Raw genomic sequence first — 19,679 nt, forward strand, 5'->3', positions numbered from 1 at the left:
AGGTTAGCCTTGGCTCAAATCCTACAGAAATTCAATGCTGGCTATCATGGCTATGCAGATGACACACAGCTAAAAAAGTAAATTTCCCGAGATGACAGTAGTTCAGCAAGTGATTTGTACAACTGCAAAAATCTAATTAACAACTGGATGGACCAAGATTTCCTTCAGCTAAACCAAAACACCAACACATGAGCACGTCGGCCTCACAGCGCACAGGTGCAGGGTTCGATTCCAAAGTTATTTTAGTAATTTCAAGCTTATTCAAGCTACTTTTGTTTTCTTTGTTTTTTTGCCATGTGAATATCTGCAGTTGTTTGTTCATGCTTTTAGAGCTTGTGCTTTTGGTTGAGTGAAGCACATTAAGTTGTCCTGTGTATGAAATGCGCAATACAACTAAAATTGCCTTGCCTTACTTATAAAACAACACTGCCACACAACAACAAAACACACAAACAAAAAATATGTCATTGCAAAATAACAACAACAAACTAACATATCTCCAAATCTTAGGGGTTTCAACTTATCAGAAAAACATGACAGAAAAAAAATTCTGTGAAATTATTGATAACATTTATTTTATTTTAATAAAACTGTGCACACTTGTCATGAGGTAACAAATATGCAGCAGCATGCTATCACATCAGCACACGCACAGTTGCATTCAAGCCTAAATTCTGCATTCATGATTGCACTAACAAGGCACATGAGTGAGCATACAGAATGTAATTTGATAAAACCCGACTTATACTGTGACTAATTAGACAAGACTTGTGCACAGTGCAACACACACACATATACTTAAACAACCCCCTAAATGTGCGCGTGTGTGTGTGTGTGTGTGTGTGTGCACTCGTTTCCATGTTTTGAGGGGACATAAAATTGGAAACACAGTCACGTCTTGGGGACCATTTTTCTTATGGGGACAAAAAAGCAGGTCCCCATAAAAATAACGTATAAAAAGCATCAGAGGGCTGCCCTGAATGTGCCTGTGAAGTTTTTAGCAAAAACCCACAAGTCACCATTTTTACTGATTGTGTGTGTGTACACGGTGCTCAGCAGCCCACCACATGGTTATTCGGTGCTATTGCACTCACTCCTCCACACACACAATTTGCATATGCCGCGCCCATTTGTCCCCTAATGGAAGGATTTTTACAAGTGGGAGGGGGTCATCATTCAATTAGTGATCATCAGAAGAAGCCTGCAAAGCTCGAAGATGGCAGCAAAAGAAGCAAAAGTAAAATGCAAGGTAAGCAAGTTTCCATGAATTAACAAGTTATTTATTTGTTTAATGTTACAAATGTACATACTAAAATAAGAATATTGTCACTATTCTCTATGAATTAACAAGCATCGCAGCAACACTGTATTAACAATAACTAAGCTCTGGCATACAATAGTAAGCGCTTACTATTGTATGCTCTGGCATACTATTGTATGCTAGAGCTTCCCCCTATGGTTTATTAACTTATTTGGCGACTGAAAATACAGTAATTATAGTTTGTACATTTACATTGAAGCTCGAGGTTTTTTTTTTTCGGGTGCACGCATCTCAGGCTTGAATGAGAGCCGGGGCTCGGCTCGTCTCGGGGCTAATGGCCGAGTCGCGGCCTAACGGCTAACGGCTAGCACAACTGAGTGTGTTGACGAACGAGCGGTGACTATTCCTTTTTAACTTTTTTTAACCGCAGTTTCAAAATTCATTACGCACTAGCGCGACTAGTGAAACCGGCGTGGGATTTTGTCGAGTATAGCAAGTAGCGTAGGTAATGGAGACAAGCTAAACAAAACGTGAGCTACCGAGATCGGCTACGGCTAGGCTAAAGGTAAATGCTAAACACTCAAATGTGTTGACGATCGAGCGGTGACTATTCCTTTTTAACTTTTTTTAACCGCAGTTTCAAAATTCATTACGCACTAGCGCGACTAGTGAAACCGTCGTGGATTTTTGTCGAGTATAGCAAGTAGCGTAGGTAATGGAGACAAGCTAAACAAAACGTGAGCTACCGAGATCGGCTACGGCTAAGCTAAAGCTAAATGCTAAACACTCAAACGCCACTGCCTGGTCTCGCTGCTCTTTCTACCCATTAATTATAATGATGGAGTTTATGAACAATTAAAAGTTTAAGCACTTCAGCTAATGTATCGATTTCGTAAAGTGAGATGAGCAGTGATAATCTAATACATGGAGGGCACGCACACTGTTTGTGAAACAATAATATTTCTAATTGTGTAACATTCCAGATTCAAAGAATACGAAATTAATAACTATATAAAGAACAATTCCTGCACTATGTTCCTTAGTTCTGTAAATTTAGTATTTAATATTGTTAAAGACAGGCTCCAGCATGCCTGCAACCCTTGTAAGAATAAGCAGTTTAGAAAATGAATGTATGGAAATTGTTTCAACACTAAAAAAAAGGTATACTGACTATTTTAATGTTGATATGGCATTAATAAAAAGTATTAAAAAATATATTGTGCAACCTCCCACATTTATTTAACCCGTCTTTCAAAACTAGTGTTTTCCCATCAAAACTGGAAACCGCAAAAGTTATTCCGATTTACAAGAGCGGAGAGAAGCACTTATTTACAAATTACAGACCAATATTTTTCCGGCAAAAATTGTAGAACAACTATTTGCGGACAAACTTTACAAATGTATTGCAAAGCATAATGTAATCTGCAAATATCAATACGGTTTCAGAGAGAAAAGGGCAACATCTATGGCAATAATGGAAATTGTGGAAGAATCAATCAATGTGTGTATGCTTGCATGCTCGCGATCAGTTCAATAGTGGGTGTTTGGTCACTTCAAAAGTCGGATCTTCAGTCAAAAAAGGTTGGGCACCCCTGGTATCAGATTTTTGGCACATAAATGGTTGAAAAGCTATTTAGATGACAGCTACAGCTGTTGTGAAAACACCATAAAAGTAACTTAATTGTATAATATTAATATGCACAGTTCAACAATTTCCAATCAAACAAGTTGAAGCTAACTCCATAAATTTATCAACATCAAGGTGTACAACCAGACAAATGTTCTACTTATTGCCATTTCCTTTGAGCATATAAACTGTACTGAACAAAGACATGTATTGATATTTTTTCCTTTGTCGTTTTTTTTTCATGTCTTTCATATTGCGTTTATATGTTCGATATATTAATCAATTCTGACTGAATACAATGCAAACTCTTTTTCTCTCTCAAGTTTGAAATCCCACAAAGAGTCAGCCCCCTTCAGGACGCCATTCGTCACATTTCATTAAGGACCAACAAAACAGGCAAATTGTGTGCGAGGTACATAAATGCAGTCAAAGGTAAGGCGTTGTCTGAATTTATATGCTGCGGAATTATTACATAATATGGCATATACTGTAGATAAAACATATACAGTTATTATCAGATGAACACTAAATATGAACCCTGAGTTTATTTTTCCAGTTTCCGACTCAGTTTGTAAACAAGCCGTTATATAAATAATTAATTCCGTGTTTTGTCTTACTTCAGTAGAAGAACACCATGTGAAACCGAACAAATAAAACCAATTTTATTCGACAAGATATGTTTTCTAAATTACCATGGACCTCTCAATAATGGAAGACTAGATTGTAAAGCCCGTTTTTTCCCCCTAAAAACTATTGTTGCTGTCTGCTACAGGATGTGAAATATTTGCAAAGAGTACAATCGGCAGAGGACAATTTGTTGCTGAATATCGGGGATATATGATAAATGATGCAGAATACTAGAGCAGAAGATGAGTTTACCACCAATCATGTGCTGCGTTTATGTTTGCATTCAAGTGGAGAGGGAAAACATGGTGGTAAGACTTATTATCCACCTATTCTGCACCACTATAGACAATATCAGAATATTGTGATAATGATCTCATGTTGTTCTTTTTCACATATTTGTTAAGCAATGATGCTTCACAAGATGAGTCATTTGGGCGACCAGTGAATGATGAACACAGGAGGCCAAATTGCCAGATGAAAAGGATTGATGTGGATGGTGTGCCACACCTATGTTTGTTTGCTTTCAATGACATTCAAGAGGGAGAAGAAATGACCGATGATTATGGTGGCGAAGACTGCCCATGGAGAACACAAGTATGTATACATTGCAGATTATAAAGAATGGCTCTGTGTAATAAGGATGGAAGTAACTTTTGAAAGAATCAGAATAGTAGAATCTTACTCGAAGTATTGTGAATCAAATTTTCCCATTTCCACCCACATTCCAAAACGCATGCTTAGCAGGTGAATGGAGTACTCTAAATTGTCTCTCGGTGTGAGTGTGAGCGTAAATGGGTGTTGTCTATCTGTGCCCTGCGATTGGCTGGCAACCAGTTCAGGGTGTATCCAGGCGGGGTACACCCTGTCCAAAGACAGCTGGGATAGGCTCCTGCATGCTACCAACCTTTATGAGGATAGACTAATTAGAAAATGGATGGATGCATGGATCAAAATGATCATTTATGGCAGGTGTATGGAATAGGTTGGTACACATTTCAAATAATTATTTTCTGAAACCTAAACTCAAAGCAAGTGCCAATTCAATTTCTAAAATACTTTAGAAAGTTAAGTGCTGCACGATCAATGATTTATCTCTCAGAAAAAAAAATATTTGTCTTTATGGATGACTAAATTTACCAGAAGTTTTCCACCTGCCTTGCAAATTGTAGATCTGATCCAAGTTCTTCAGAGTTGCAAATAACAATCCTGCATAACTTGATGAGATGGGCTATTGGCCTATTCATAAATAATATTCTGAATCTCTATCATTGTTGACTGTCTTTCTAGATGACCAGCCTTTACAGTCACAGATGTGGCTCCTCAACCCTCTGTACTGCCTCAGAGTCAGATGCAACATACACCAGGTAAAGTCATATCCATCACTGTTTCATGATATTTGGTATCTCTATATCTGTGCATTTGGGATGATGGATAGTAATTTTCATGATAAAGTACTGTATGTATGCACAACAGGCAATTTCACATAATGCATTGGAAAGGCTAATGCGAGCGGACTATTTTAGGTCATTTTAATTTGACACAGAGATCATTATGTTCTGGAGCTATGTCTCTTTTCTGGACCCTCACGGTGTCCCCATAGGACACGTTTACCAAGTGTGTGTGAGGGGAGAAAAAACAGTGTCCAAGCGGGGAAGAACTGACAAAGTGTTAACAAGAATGTCCCCACAATGTTTTTGAGTTTAACATGTAGAAAACACAGTTTTAAAAGATGACGTTGTTCTCTCAGATTTGTGCATCTAAATTTTAGACGGTTTACTTGAGGCTCAGTTTGGTTTGTTCTATCATATTGTCCAATTTTGTTTTCCTAATTGTATTTCAGATGACCAAGACAATACCCAATGAGACTACTTTAAGAGAAAACTGTTGCGATACTGCTGGTCCAGGCAACATACACCAGGTATAATCATATCCATCACTGTTTCATGATATTTGGTATCTCTATATCTCTGCATTTGTGATGATGGACAGTAATTTTCATGATAAAGTACTGTATGTATGTACAACAGGCAATTTCACATAATGCATTGGAAAGGCTAATGCGAGCGTTCTATTTTAGGTCGTTTTAATTTGACACAGAGATCATTATGTTCTGGAGTTATGTCTCTTTTCTGGACCCTCGCGGTGTCCCCATAGGACACGTTTACCAAGTGTGTGTGAGGGGAGAAAAAACAGTGTCCACGCGGGGAAGAACTGACAAAGCGTTAACAAGAATGTCCCCACAATGTTTTTGAGTTTAACATATAGAAAACACAGTTTTATAAGATGACGTTGTTCTCTCAGATTTGTGCATCTAAATTTTAGACGGTTTACTTGAGGCTAAGTATCGGTTTGTTCTATCATGTTCTCCAATTTTGTTTTCCAAATTAATTCCAGATGACCAAGACAATACCCAATGAGACTACTTTAAGAGAAAACTGTTGCGATACTGCTGGTCCAAGCAACATACACCAGGTATAGTCATATCCATCACTGTTTCATGATATTTGGTATCTCTATATCTGTGCATTTGTGATGATGGACAGTAATTTTCATGATAAAGTACTGTATGTATGCACAACAGGCAATTTCACATAATGCATTGGAAAGGCTAATGCGAGCGGACTATTTTAGGTCGTTTTAATTTGACACAGAGATCATTATGTTCTGGAGCTCTCTCTCTTTTCTGGACCCTCACGGTGTCCCCATAGGACACGTTTACCAAGTGTGTGTGAGGAGAGAAAAAACAGTGTCCAAGCGGGGAAGAACTGACAAAGTGTTAACAAGAATGTCCCCACAATGTTTTTGAGTTTAACATGTAGAAAACACAGTTTTAAAAGATGACGTTGTTCTCTCAGATTTGTGCATCTAAATTTTAGACCGTTTACTTGAGGCTCAGTTTGGTTTGTTCTATCATATTGCCCAATTTTGTTTTCCTAATTGTATTTCAGATGACCAAGACAATACCCAATGAGACTACTTTAAGAGAAAACTGTTGCGATACTGCTGGTCCAAGCAACATACACCAGGTATAGTCATATCCATCACTGTTTCATGATATTTGGTATCTCGATATCTGTGCATTTGTGATGATGGACAGTAATTTTCATGATAAAGTACTGTATGTATGTACAACAGGCAATTTCACATAATGCATTGGAAAGGCTAATGCGAGCGTTCTATTTTAGGTCGTTTTAATTTGACACAGAGATCATTATGTTCTGGAGTTATGTCTCTTTTCTGGACCCTCACGGTGTCCCCATCGGACACGTTTACCAAGTGTGTGTGAGGGGAGAAAAAACAGTGTCCAAGCGGGGAAGAACTGACAAAGTGTTAACAAGAATGTCCCCACAATGTTTTTGAGTTTAACATGTAGAAAACACAGTTTTAAAAGATCACGTTGTTCTCTCAGATTTGTGCATCTAAATTTTAGACGGTTTACTTGAGGCTAAGTATCGGTTTGTTCTATCATGTTCTCCAATTTTGTTTTCCAAATTATATTCCAGATGACCAAGACAATACCCAATGAGACTACTTTAAGAGAAAACTGTTGCGATAATGCTGGTCCAAGCAACATACACCAGGTATAGTCATATCCATCACTGTTTCATGATATTTGGTATCTCTATATCTGTGCATTTGTGATGATGGACAGTAATTTTCATGATAAAGTACTGTATGTATGCACAACAGGCAATTTCACATAATGCATTGGAAAGGCTAATGCGAGCGGACTATTTTAGGTCGTTTTAATTTGACACAGAGATCATTATGTTCTGGAGCTATGTCTCTTTTCTGGACCCTCACGGTGTCCCCATAGGACACGTTTACCAAGTGTGTGTGAGGGGAGAAAAAACAGTGTCCAAGCGGGGAAGAACTGACAAAGTGTTAACAAGAATGTCCCCACAATGTTTTTGAGTTTAACATGTAGAAAACACAGTTTTAAAAGATGACGTTGTTCTCTCAGATTTGTGCATCTAAATTTTAGACCGTTTACTTGAGGCTCAGTTTGGTTTGTTCTATCATATTGTCCAATTTTGTTTTCCTAATTGTATTTCAGATGACCAAGACAATACCCAATGAGACTACTTTACAAGAAAACTGTTGCGATACTGCTGGTCCAGGCAACATTCACCAGGTATAGTCATATCCATCACTGTTTCATGATATTTGGTATCTCTATATCTGTGCATTTGTGATGATGGACAGTAATTTTCATGATAAAGTACTGTATGTATGCACAACAGGCAATTTCACATAATGCATTGGAAAGGCTAATGCAAGCGGACTATTTTAGGTCGTTTTAATTTGACACAGAGATCATTATGTTCTGGAGTTATGTCTCTTTTCTGGACCCTCACGGTGTCCCCATAGGACACGTTTACCAAGTGTGTGTGAGGGGAGAAAAAACAGTGTCCAAGCGGGGAAGAACTGACAAAGTGTTAACAAGAATGTCCCCACAATGTTTTTTAGTTTAACATGTAGAAAACACAGTTTTAAAAGGTGACGTTGTTCTCTCCGATTTGTGCATCTAAATTTTAGACGGTTTACTTGAGGCTCAGTTTGGTTTGTTCTATCATATTGTCCAATTTTGTTTTCCTAATTGTATTTCGGATGACCAAGACAATACCCAATGAGACTACAAGAAAACTGTTGCGATACTGCTGGTCCAAGCAACATACACCAGGTATAGTCATATCCATCACTGTTTCATGATATTTGGTCTCTCTATATCTGTGCATTTGTGATGATGGACAGTAATTTTCATGATAAAGTACTGTATGTATGCACAACAGGCAATTTCACATAATGCATTGGAAAGGCTAATGCGAGCGGACTATTTTAGGTCGTTTTAATTTGACACAGAGATCATTATGTTCTGGAGTTATGTCTCTTTTCTGGACCCTCACGGTGTCCCCATAGGACACGTTTACCAAGTGTGTGTGAGGGGAGAAAAAACAGTGTCCAAGCGGGGAAGAACTGACAAAGTGTTAACCTTCTTGTTGTGATAGAAACGACCACCACTGTCTGTTGTTTGCGGTTCAATTTTTACCCAGGGTCTAACTTAGTCCTAATCATTAAAAAGAAAGGAGTATCACTCAATATTGTTAATACTACATCCTAACTAACATTATATGCATTCATAACCATAAAATCCTATTGTAATTGGATTTTATGGCCCCTGAGACACATCATGTCCCTTATTTTTTAGCTGAAAATAAGGTTGTTTAACCATATGTTAACTAAATGTGAAACCCATTGATAATAATGTTTTCTGACTATAATAGAACAATATTAGAATATAACTTCTGGAAAAAAAGTTTAACATATATATATATATTAATCATAGTTACATTGGTGGTGCTAGGGTCAAATTTGACCCGCATAAATTTGTTAGAAAAAAGGAGCCTTTGTTCTTCAGAAAACAACTTTATTTACCAAAAACACCAACCTCAGAATAATGATGACTGCATGAACACAGAAAACATTTTTTTTCAAACATCAACACTATTTGATTCAGAAAATAAAAATTCAATCACCAACTTTATTTGATTCAAATAATATTCACAGATCAATTATGATTAATGAACACAAACTTGAAGATGTGTGTGTGTGTTCACCTGCACGAATCACAGAAAGCAAATGTTTGCATGTGCTCCCTGCAAATGTATTTTTTACAATTGTGGCAGGTTGTCGTCGTTTTTCTGTCTTTGTTTGAAGGGCAAAACTGGCACCTCTTTCTTTTGGTGCCTTTGGCATCCACTGGCCGGAGCCCTGTAGACCCTGTAGAAGTCGCTGCCTTACTTGCTGCCTGCAGCTCTCTCACCAACTTGGCACTGCCAGGAGCTCGGGGTAGCCGCTGGCGTCTCTCTATATGTGGCCTCACCAGAGCTTTCCCCAGCTCCTCCAGAAAGAGCCTCCTCCTGTTGAACTTCCCAATGTTCCATCCAGTACTGACCTCCGTCCACACCACAAACGCATTGTAGGCCGACACATCCAGCATGTTGAAGAACACAACCATTGGCCACCGTAATGTTTTTCTCTGACAGGTGTATGTGCCAGTGACCTTATCAAGAACATCAACTCCCCCTTTGCAACGGTTATAGTCCAATATTATTGCTGGCTTCTTGTCCTCCCTGCTGCTCACAGCAGCGTCCTTGTGGAGGGTTGAGATCAGGGTGACATTCTTCCTCTTCTTCGGAATGTAGGACACCATTGTGGTGGTTTCTGTGAAAGCAAATTTTGAGGAGAGAGGAACTCTGTCTTTGGTGTCAATCAGGGCAGGAGGGAGCTCTGGTTTATTTTTTCTTACTGTTCCCACCATGGTCAGTTTTCTCTTCAGCAGCTCTTGGCCGAGGGCATAAGAAGTGAAAAAGTTATCGCAGGTGATGTTATGCCCACGTAGACCCTCTGTCAAGTCCAGCACCACCCGCATGCCCTGGTTCCTTTCGGCCATTCCACTTGCAGATTTGCCTGTGTAGATCTGCATATTCCAAGCATAACTGCTCCTGGCATCGCATGCTGCCCAGATCTTGACTCCGTACTTTGCAGGTTTGTTTGGAATATACTGCCTGAACGGACAGCGGCCTCGGAATGGGACAAGTCGCTCGTCTACAGTTACCTCTGGCCCAGGATTATACATGGACGGCAGACGCTCCACCCACTTGTCCCAGACTTCCCTGATGGGAGCAAGTTTGTCAAGGGCACGCCGTGCTACTCTGGTCTCCCGGTTATCAAAGCGGATGACTCTCGACAGGACATGAAAGGTCTGAAGGGACATTGTGGCACAAAAAATATTCCGACCTGACTCAGCATCCCAGAGGCTCGAGGTGGCTTCATTGTTGGATCTGTCAAGGCAAGACAAGGAGAACTTATTTATAAAGCACATCAACACGGGCAATAGAAACACATAATGATGATGATCAATAATAATATCATCATCATAATTCATTCTATTCATAAATATAGTGCATTTACATATTACATATCATTACATATTACATATTATAGATGCTTTACATCGAGAATGAGGTAAACCACAGACTTAGTCGTTATCTGTGGCTATTCACAAACACATTACATACAGGGATGTTTTACTGGCTAGGTGGCCAGTGAGCCAATTTTATAATATACAGTGTAAAATAACATTTGAGTTTGTAAGAGATGATGCAGAATACACACCTGTACACCCCAGCAAGAAGCAGAAGGCCGAAGTAGGCATCAAGTTTGATACCATCAATGTCCTCCCAACTTTGGCTGAAGACTTTCCTCCCCTCCAGGTTTGTCATCTCAATCAAGATTGATTGGATGGAGCTTGGTATAAATAGCTGAAATGCAGTCTTTATATCTTGAATATGTGACTTCGCAAATCGAGTGGGTCCAGGGGTCATTTTTATAATGTTTGCAGATGTTGCTCTGCCTTCATTTTCATATGGAATTGAGGACCAAACCTGCCCATTCTTCGAAACAAAGCCCTGTTCTGGCTCATTCAGTCCTACTTCCTCATCTGGATCGGATGTGTCTTCATCTGGATGTGGATCATATTCCACAAAATCGTCCTCAGACACGTCTTCCTCTATTTCAGCCTGATCCATCTCCTCCAAAGCCTCTCCCTCCTCGAGGATGTGATCCAGAATCTCACGGCCTGTATAATGCCTTTTGCTCATGATGAAATTGACAGATGCTGCTGCACAATGAAACTCAAATGATCCAGGCTCAGGTATTTATAGATATTTCTGCGAGAAAATCTGGGCACTGGTCAAATCAAGTTCCCATGGACGGGAGGGGAGGGGGTTGTCTGTGTGTGTGTGTGAGCAAGACAGGTGTCTAGTCAGGTCAAGTTTATTTGTAAACATTGTAACATTTCATTACAAGTTCTCACGCGCGGGGGTTGGGTCACATACTGTACTGTGAGAGATTTGTTTTCTTGGAGAAAGAGTGGAGGTTGGGGTCAGATAATGTCTGAGTTTTGTATAGTTTTACCTTGCCGGATCAAAAATGACCCTAACACCACAGTTGTAACATTTTTTCTGACAATACCTTCAGAATTTTCAAAATGGTGAAATGTAGTTTTGCTGTGCTTATGTAGGTGTTGTGGAGGATATCATAAAGCCTTGTTCTAATAAAATCAACTACATGGTAGTTATTACATATTATAACCTTGAAACGGGTCACTGGAGACCCTTATATTAATATAAGGGTTAACAAGAATGTCCCCACAATGTTTTTGAGTTTAACATGTAGAAAACACAGTTTTGAAAGATGACGTTGTTCTCTCAGATTTGTGCATCTAAATTTTAGATATCTCTATATCTGTGCATTTGTGATGATGGACAGTAATTTTCATGATAAAGTACTGTACTTGCGCACAACAGGCAATTTCATACAATGCATTAGGTCGGTTAGTGTTGGTAGACTATATTAGGAAGATTGAATTTGTCACAGGGATTTTCGTCTTTTGTAGTAATTTCTCTTTTGTGGACGCTCACGGTGTCCCCACACCACTCGTTGACTAAGTTTGTGTGAGGGGTGGAAACTGTCAAGAGTTTTAGTATGGTCCCCATAAACAACTGACAAAGCGTTTACACGAATGTCCCCACAATGACTTTGATTTTAAAACACATCAAACAGTTTTACAGGATAAACTTCTTCTCTCAGATAATTTGTGCATCTATATTTAGATGGTTTACTTGAGGCTCAGTGTGTGTTCTATCATATTCTCCAATTTTGTTTTCCGAATTGTATTCCAGATGACCAAGACAACACCCAAAGAGGCGACTTTACCTGAACCCTGTTGTGATGGTGCTGGTCCAAGCAATATACATCAGGTATATTCATATCTATCCAATGATTCATTCCATTTGGTATCTCTATAACTGTGCATTCGAGATGATGTACAGTAATTTTCATGATAAAGTACTGTACTTGCGCACAACAGGCAATTTCATACAATGCATTAGGTCGGTTAGTGTTGGTAGACTATATTAGGAAGATTGAATTTGTCACAGGGATTTTCGTCTTTTGTAGTAATTTGTCTTTTGTGGACGCTCACGGTGTCCCCACACCACTCGTTGACTAAGTTTGTGTGAGGGGTGGAAACTGTCAAGAGTTTCAATATGGTCCCCATAAACAACTGACAAAGCGTTTACACGAATGTCCCCACAATGACTTTGATTTTAAAACATATCAAACACAGTCTTACAGGATAAAGTTCTATCAGATAATTTGTGCATCTATATTTAGATGGTTTACTTGAGGCTCAGTATATGTTCTATCATATCCTCCAATTTTGTTTTCCGAATTGTATTCCAGATGACTAAGACAACACCCAAAGAGGCGACTTTACTTGAACCCTGTTGTGATACTGCTGGTCCAAGCAAAATACATCAGGTATATTCATTTCCATTCAACGATTTATTCCATTTGGTATCTCTATAACTGTGCATTCGTGATGATGGACAGTAATTTTCATGATAAAGTACTGTACTTGCGCACAACAGGCAATTTCATACAATGCATTAGGTCGGTTAGTGTTGGTAGACTATATTAGGAAGATTGAATTTGTCACAGGGATTTTCGTCTTTTGTAGTAATTTGTCTTTTGTGGACGCTCACGGTGTCCCCACACCACTCGTTGACTAAGTTTGTGTGAGGGGTGGAAACTGTCAAGAGTTTCAATATGGTCCCCATAAACAACTGACAAAGCGTTTACACGAATGTCCCCACAATGACTTTGATTTTAAAACACATCAAACAGTTTTACAGGATAAACTTCTTCTCTCAGATAATTTGTGCATCTATATTTAGATGGTTTACTTGAGGCTCAGTGTGTGTTCTATCATATTCTCCAATTTTGTTTTCCGAATTGTATTCCAGATGACCAAGACAACACCCAAAGAGGCGACTTTCCCTGAACCCTGTTGTGATAGTGCTGGTCCAAGCAATATACATCAGGTATTTCATATCCATCCAATGATTTATTCCATTTGGTATCGCTATAACTGTGCATTCGTGATGATGTACAGTAATTTTCATGATAAAGTACTGTACTTACGCACAACAGGCAATTTCACATAATGCATTCGGAAGGTTAGTGTTAGTAGACTATATTGGGTAGATTGAATTTGTCACAGGGATTATCGTCTTTTGTAGTAATTTCTCTTTTGTGGACACTCACGGTGTCCCCACACCACTCGTTGACTAAGTTTGTGTGAGGGGTGGAAACTGTCAAGTGTTTCAATATGGTCCCCATAAACAACTGACAAAGCGTTTACACGAATGTCCCCACAATGACTTTGATTTTAAAACGTATCAAACACAGTCTTACAGGATAAAGTTCTATCAGATAATTTGTGCATCTATATTTAGATGGTTTACTTGAGGCTCAGTATATGTTCTATCATATCCTCCAATTTTGTTTTCCGAATTGTATTCCAGATGACTAAGACAACACCCAAAGAGGCGACTTTACTTGAACCCTGTTGTGATACCGCTGGTCCAAGCAAAATACATCAGGTATATTCATTTCCATTCAACGATTTATTCCATTTGGTATCTCTATAACTGTGCATTCGTGATGACGGACAGTAATTTTCATGATAAAGTACTATAGTTACGCACAACAGGCAATTTCACATAATGCATTAGGAAGGTTAGTGTTAGTAGACTGTATTAGGAAGATTGAATTTATCACAGGGATTTCGTCTTTTGTAGTAATTTCTCTTTTGTGGACAGTCACGGTGTCCCCACACCACTCGTTGACTAAGTTTGTGTGAGGGGTGGAAACTGTGTCAAGAGTTTCAATATGGTCCCCATAAACAACTGAGGCCCCATAAACAAAGCGTTTACACGAATGTCCCCACAATGACTTTGATTTTAAAACATATCAAACACGGTTTTACAGGATAAAGTTCTTCTCACAGATAACTTGTGCAATCTATATTTAGATGGTTTACTTGAGGCTCAGTATGTGTTCTATCATATCCTCCAATTTTTTTTTCCGAATTGTATTCCAGATGACCAAGACAACACCCAAAGAGGCGACTTTACTTGAACCCTGCTGGTCCAAGCAAAAAAAAAAAAAAAAAAAAGCTCTGTCATCCAAGCAGGGCTCAGAGTCAAGCCGCTGCTCCTCCGCATTGAGAAGAGCCAGAGGAAGTGGCTCAGCCATCTGTTTAGGATGCCACCGGGACGCCTCCATGAAAAGGTGTTTCGGGTATGTCCCACTGATCAGAGTCCCCTGAAGATGACCCAGGACAAGCTGAAAAGTCTGTCTCTCAGCTGGCTTGGGAATGCCTCAGGATCACCAGCAAGAGCTGGAGTTGTTTGGGAGGGTGAAGTCTGAACTTCCCTGCTTTAGTTGCTGCCCCCGTGACCCGACATTGGATAAACGGAAGAGAATGAATGAATGGAACACTGAGATACATTTAGAAATTAATCGTAACTGGTTGAACTTTCTAAAGACTAAGAAAAAGTTAAAAAATGAAAGTGATAAAGCTTCAGTTTTCTATAAGTGTAATCACAATTTGGAAAAATCTTTTTCCATAGGAGAAAGAAGTGAGAATGATAATCCGTGCCAATTAACACCCAAGAGACGGACACCATTTTCAAATAAAGACAGGCCATCATCAGATGATGATGAAATTCCATCAAGTATTCCTGCCAAGAGATCTTCCTTCAAAGGTAAACTGAGAAATCATGCTGCTTTTAAGAAAATGTACTGTCACTGTCCAAATTAAGACATAAATGTAATTTATCGCTGAGACATGATTATCTCCTTTTCATGTGCATTTTAAAGTCATCTCTGAATGGTACATTTGTTCTGAAAATGTTGTGAAATGATGCAACAGCGCAGCTTCTGTTGCTCATTGAACAGCAAAATGTTCAATGTGTTTAGATTGGAATTTAATCATCTACTCTCCTTGACTTTCAATAATAAAACTATTTTTTTTCTCAGTACTTCTAGGAAAGAGGAAGAGAACTCCCTGGCAGGAAAGCGAAATAAAGGCAGTGGAAAGGCACATGATGGGACTCATCAAATCTTTTTGCGTCCCAGGAAAAATGGATTGCGAAAGATGTTTAAGGGCTGAACCAGAAGCCCTTAAAACACGAGACTGGCAAACCCTCAAGTATAACCGCATTTCGGCTGCCAAAAAGAAATTGCAGCACAAATAAGTTTTCAATCAATCTGTTGAGGCACTTTTATTTTCATTATGGATATTTCACTTTGAATGTATTTTAAAACAATGTCAACAGTTTGTTTGATGTTTGTTTAAGGTAGACCATAGGTGTCAAACTCTGGTCCTGGAGGGCCGCTGCCCTGCATGTTTTCCAAGTCTCCCTGTTGCAACACACCTGATTCAAATGATCAGATCATCAGCAAGCTCTGGGCAAGCCTGACATTGAACCTGTTCATTTGAATTTAGCTGGATCTTTGATTGCAACAACATGCCAGAAATGTCTTCCATTCTCTGAAGCAGACATATTCGAGTCACATGACATTTAACAAACAAAATATATCAAAATAGATTATTTCAACGATTATTATTCAAATGAATTGACTTTCATTTGACAGTTGGGTTCAGATGCTTGCCATTTTTGATGAGTAATGCACTTTGTGTGAGGTCCCCAGTAATCACATGTACTTGGTATAGATTCTGTGTGAATTATGTAAATACATTTAAATATATTTAAATTAAGTCCTCATAAGGCATGTAAACTGGACTTTTCTGAAGTCCCCATATGACATGGTCCAACCACATGACTTCATAAATTCTGATATTTAAAGGTGTTTATAAGCTAACACCACCACCTTATGTATCCCTGATTTTTTGCAGAGCTCTATGTCATTTAGAAAGGGTGGTCCCCGAAAGTGATGAACTAAAAAGTAGTCCCCACAAATCACATAAACCGGTCTGTGTGTGTGTGTGTGTGTGTGTGTGTGTGTGTGTGTATATATAGGACTAGGTGCCTGATTCTGCATTAGCACATCCATGTCAAGCAGTGTAAATGGTGGTGGATGAGTGTACTGTATGAATGCTTGAGTGCTAATTATCTCAACATCAAGTGTCTGTTTAGTTAGCTGGGACATTGTCTGACCACAAATGTGACAAAAAATGCGTGCTTCACGACCACATCTAATTATGTATATCACAAAGTTGTAAAGATACAGCACTTGAATATTGTCATGGTGCTCCTTTGAATATAAACTTATACTGGCGCGAGTTGCACATGTTACAGTAGACATATCTACTTCCGCCATGCATGGACTCCAACATATATCTGCATCAATTATTCTAACCTGCCCATCAAGAGCAATAGAGAAGTAGGGATGGATAGAGACGAAAAGTAATGATTCATATTCACATTTTAGTAGCCTGTGTTCATGTTAGATGTGATCACTGTACACCAAACTGATGTTTTCTCCTCTTCAAGGAAACCTGAATTGAAGGAACATCAGCTCACGAATGACACTAAAATCAAGGAGAATGACTGAAAATGTCTCATGTAGCAAAGCAAAGTAACCAATAATAATGGGCATATGGCTTATGTTGAAGATATACTACTGCTATTCAGAAAATTTGATCAACATATCAATTGTTTGTGCTGGATATTGTTAAATAGGCCATATTTTAAAAAAAATCAAATTTCATCAAATTACAAAAAATTGTAACAATCACAGAAGACAGTGAACTAAGAACTCAAAAGGTGAGGTTTAATGCGTCGCAATAAACGCTGCCAATTACTTTGATTTGCTGCAGCATGGACAACACACAGATACAATCGAATGTCCTGTGAAATTATTCGACTGACCAAAGGAAATCTAAAATCGGAATATTTTTAACAGATATGATTTTTTACTATGCATTTTTTTTTTGCTTAAAAGCAAGCAAAAATATGAGATACATGTTTGATGATAGCAGTGAATTCACCTGAGCTCATCTCATGTCACAAAAAGCAAGTTTGGCAGAAAAGAGGCTTCAAGCCAGTAGTGCATTCACATGAAACCGAAAAAAATAACTAAAACGCTTCCACTTTGAGAGCATAATGCAAACACACAATGCAAAAAGTGGTTGACCAATAGCATTGGATGTCACAGTATTCCTTTAAACAATGGAAATTTGCTCATACATTTTCCGGCAACATGTGCACAGATAGTATATTGATACATGCAGACACATTTTATCTTCAACCAGAAAGAAAAAAAAAAGAATTATTACATTTATATTTATTATTACAGAATCTTCCTGAGCCAGTTGTGAAGGTCTTTTGTGTGTCCGCACACAGGTAGGAGCACAATGTGTTGTTGCAACAAAGGAATGTCCCTTCCATTCTTTTCAATAGAGCAAGTTGATTTAAGATCCAAGTCAAGGCACCACCCTATCAGCATTACCAGCGTGACCTTTAAATGAAGGTAGCGAAACATAGCTGGAGAAATTAACACACTGAGGTTTTGCAGGCGGCACTAGTTTCACCGTGCAAGTTCCACTGCATGCCAAAATGAATTGCAACTAGACTACTAATTTACGTTCTTATGACTATCCAGATGCCCTTGAGCAAGGTATCGAACATGCCCCACCGCAGCACTAATTGCACAGCCCATCACTGAGCTCTCCTGGATGCCTTTGCCTGTGATCTATGGATAATTCTCCATGTGGTGCCCAAGGAAAAACATATACAGCAATACAAATTGAATGTCCACAGTGATTAAAACAAGTACCAAAAAAAAAAAAAACATTCTCAATATATGAAAATCAATATTATTAACATAGCTATTTTTTCGATTTTATAGACTTGAGATGTGGCGTGTGATATTTTTACACAGCCAGCTGCTTGACCGACACATTACGAATGCTTTTTATAAACATTTTACTTTTAAAGAGACACATTATAGAGGTCTTGCTTCAGTAATCTGGGCTGCTTTCTGTCCACGTGCCCATGAGGTAGAAAAATGATGGCCTGTTTTAATGCCAAGTGGTCATAAAAACCATCAAACTGAGCAGTAAAAGGGAAGATATATAGCCCCTTCTCCACCTGTTGCGTCTTTCACCGCTGTCACTTGAAGCACAGGGTCTGTTTTCCTGTGACCGAGCTGCTCTCTTGGCTCATCGTGAGTGCACTGGTGCAGCATCCACCATACAGATTTTTCTTTCTATGGTCTTGCTTCACCTGCAGCTTTATCATTCGGATTTATTCACACTCACGTGGGTGCTCAGTGTACTATGCCACAACAATAGCATTCAAATGAGATGAGTGCATCTAACCTGTGCCAGCAATCTGCTCACATGGTATGCGTCCGGCAGCATCCTCGGAATCACAATCAGAATTAAAAGCATCTTCATTGGCCAAGTATGTAAGAACACACAAGGAATTATCTCTGGTAGTATAGGCCACACTAGTAATGCAATAATAAGCAACTACGAAAAACAAAGACCTGACATATAAGTATCGAAAGACTTGTAAGAAATGTAAGGGCACCGTTGTGTGGTAGTACCACCCAATCACAGCTATGCGACAATGTGCAGAGTCATCGGTAGAGATAAAGTGAGCAGTGGGGCAATACAATACTATGAAGGGTTGTGAGGTTAGTGCAGATAATCAGATATTTTTTTAAGTGACCAGGATGAGTACCGGTAATTGTTATATAACTTTGGGTGTGCAATTATACAGAAAGTCATTGGACTCTTTAAAGTGTCTGGTGCTGTGTAATATTGATTAACGACAATTGTTCAAGCACCCGGTATGTAGTTAGCTGGAGCTCCAAGCTCACTTGTATTGACAGAAACAGTTTCAGCTTTTGTGTGCGTGTGTGTGCGTGTGTGCGCGTGTGTGTGTGTGTGTGTGTGTGTGTGGATTCGATTCCGGTTCCTCAGGAATCTAAATTCCGGTTCTTAAAAATAAACAAAAATAAATGCATTGTTTTAATAAAGGAGCTAACCAGTTATTTCATAGATTGGAACTCGATGAAGCAATATTGTGCTGCATTTGCATTCTGCCAGTTACTGGTCATGAATGCCAAAGGAGACAATGGCAGTCCCACTTCAACAAAACAAATGAAGATATTCAATTCCGATGATTCTCAATAAAAGTTAAACTCGCAAAACCACTGCTTTATTCTCCATCAAGCAGTCCATGATATTGACCAATAAATCGGTCTTCTTATTTCACA

At 38.9% G+C, this 19,679-nt stretch overlaps 2 protein-coding genes and 1 long non-coding RNA gene across 10 annotated transcripts; 2 read left to right on the forward strand and 1 right to left on the reverse strand.

Annotated features, from left to right (window-relative positions):
* Positions 1-845: 845 nt before the first annotated feature.
* On the forward strand, positions 846-14,540 carry LOC127598174 (uncharacterized). Of its 8 annotated transcripts, XM_052061811.1 has the most exons (13): positions 846-1,249; positions 3,212-3,320; positions 3,661-3,823; positions 3,920-4,109; positions 4,803-4,879; positions 5,356-5,433; positions 5,910-5,987; positions 6,464-6,541; positions 7,019-7,096; positions 7,573-7,650; positions 12,263-12,340; positions 12,825-12,902; positions 14,027-14,089. In XM_052061811.1, exons 4-13 carry the CDS (start codon positions 4,097-4,099, stop codon positions 14,072-14,074), a joined length of 684 nt encoding a protein of 227 aa, XP_051917771.1. In that variant the 5' UTR covers positions 846-1,249; positions 3,212-3,320; positions 3,661-3,823; positions 3,920-4,096; the 3' UTR covers positions 14,075-14,089. The 8 variants fall into 8 exon arrangements, 7 of the variants coding, with proteins under 7 accessions (XP_051917771.1, XP_051917774.1, XP_051917773.1 ...); XM_052061814.1 differs by lacking the exons at positions 846-1,249; positions 12,263-12,340; positions 12,825-12,902; positions 14,027-14,089 and adding exons at positions 1,265-1,657; positions 8,187-8,199; positions 14,527-14,540 and having other exon boundaries at positions 7,573-7,636; XM_052061813.1 differs by lacking the exons at positions 846-1,249; positions 12,263-12,340; positions 12,825-12,902; positions 14,027-14,089 and adding exons at positions 1,265-1,657; positions 8,187-8,199; positions 13,388-13,401 and having other exon boundaries at positions 7,573-7,636.
* On the reverse strand, positions 8,604-11,490 carry LOC127598121 (piggyBac transposable element-derived protein 4-like). The gene is made up of 2 exons (XM_052061719.1): positions 10,695-11,490; positions 8,604-10,360 (listed from the first exon to the last, which is right to left on the reverse strand). Exons 1-2 carry the CDS (start codon positions 11,177-11,179, stop codon positions 9,130-9,132), a joined length of 1,716 nt encoding a protein of 571 aa, XP_051917679.1. The 5' UTR covers positions 11,180-11,490; the 3' UTR covers positions 8,604-9,129.
* A 39-nt stretch (positions 14,541-14,579) lies between the features above and the next one.
* On the forward strand, positions 14,580-15,633 carry LOC127598201 (uncharacterized). The gene is made up of 3 exons (XR_007961868.1): positions 14,580-14,726; positions 15,059-15,193; positions 15,468-15,633. It is a non-coding gene; the product is annotated as an uncharacterized LOC127598201 (long non-coding RNA).
* The last annotated feature ends 4,046 nt before the right edge of the window (positions 15,634-19,679 follow it).

This window comes from Hippocampus zosterae, chromosome 3 (assembly GCF_025434085.1).
Source record: "Hippocampus zosterae strain Florida chromosome 3, ASM2543408v3, whole genome shotgun sequence".
Lineage (NCBI taxonomy): Eukaryota > Metazoa > Chordata > Actinopteri > Syngnathiformes > Syngnathidae > Hippocampus > Hippocampus zosterae.

Excerpts from the sequence above, each read along its gene's own strand:
- LOC127598174 (XM_052061811.1), top strand. Across the intron at positions 5,434-5,909 it reads GTCCAGGCAACATACACCAG|ATGACCAAGACAATACCCAA; the intron begins GTATAATCATAT and ends AATTAATTCCAG. Across the intron at positions 12,903-14,026 it reads GTCCAAGCAAAATACATCAG|GTATATTCATTTCCATTCAA; the intron begins GTATATTCATTT and ends AAAATACATCAG.
- LOC127598121 (XM_052061719.1), bottom strand. The coding sequence starts at position 11,179 with ATGAGCAAAAGGCATTATACAGGCCGTGAGATTCTGGATCACATCCTC. Across the intron at positions 10,361-10,694 it reads CTTCTTGCTGGGGTGTACAG|ATCCAACAATGAAGCCACCT; the intron begins GTGTGTATTCTG and ends TTGCCTTGACAG.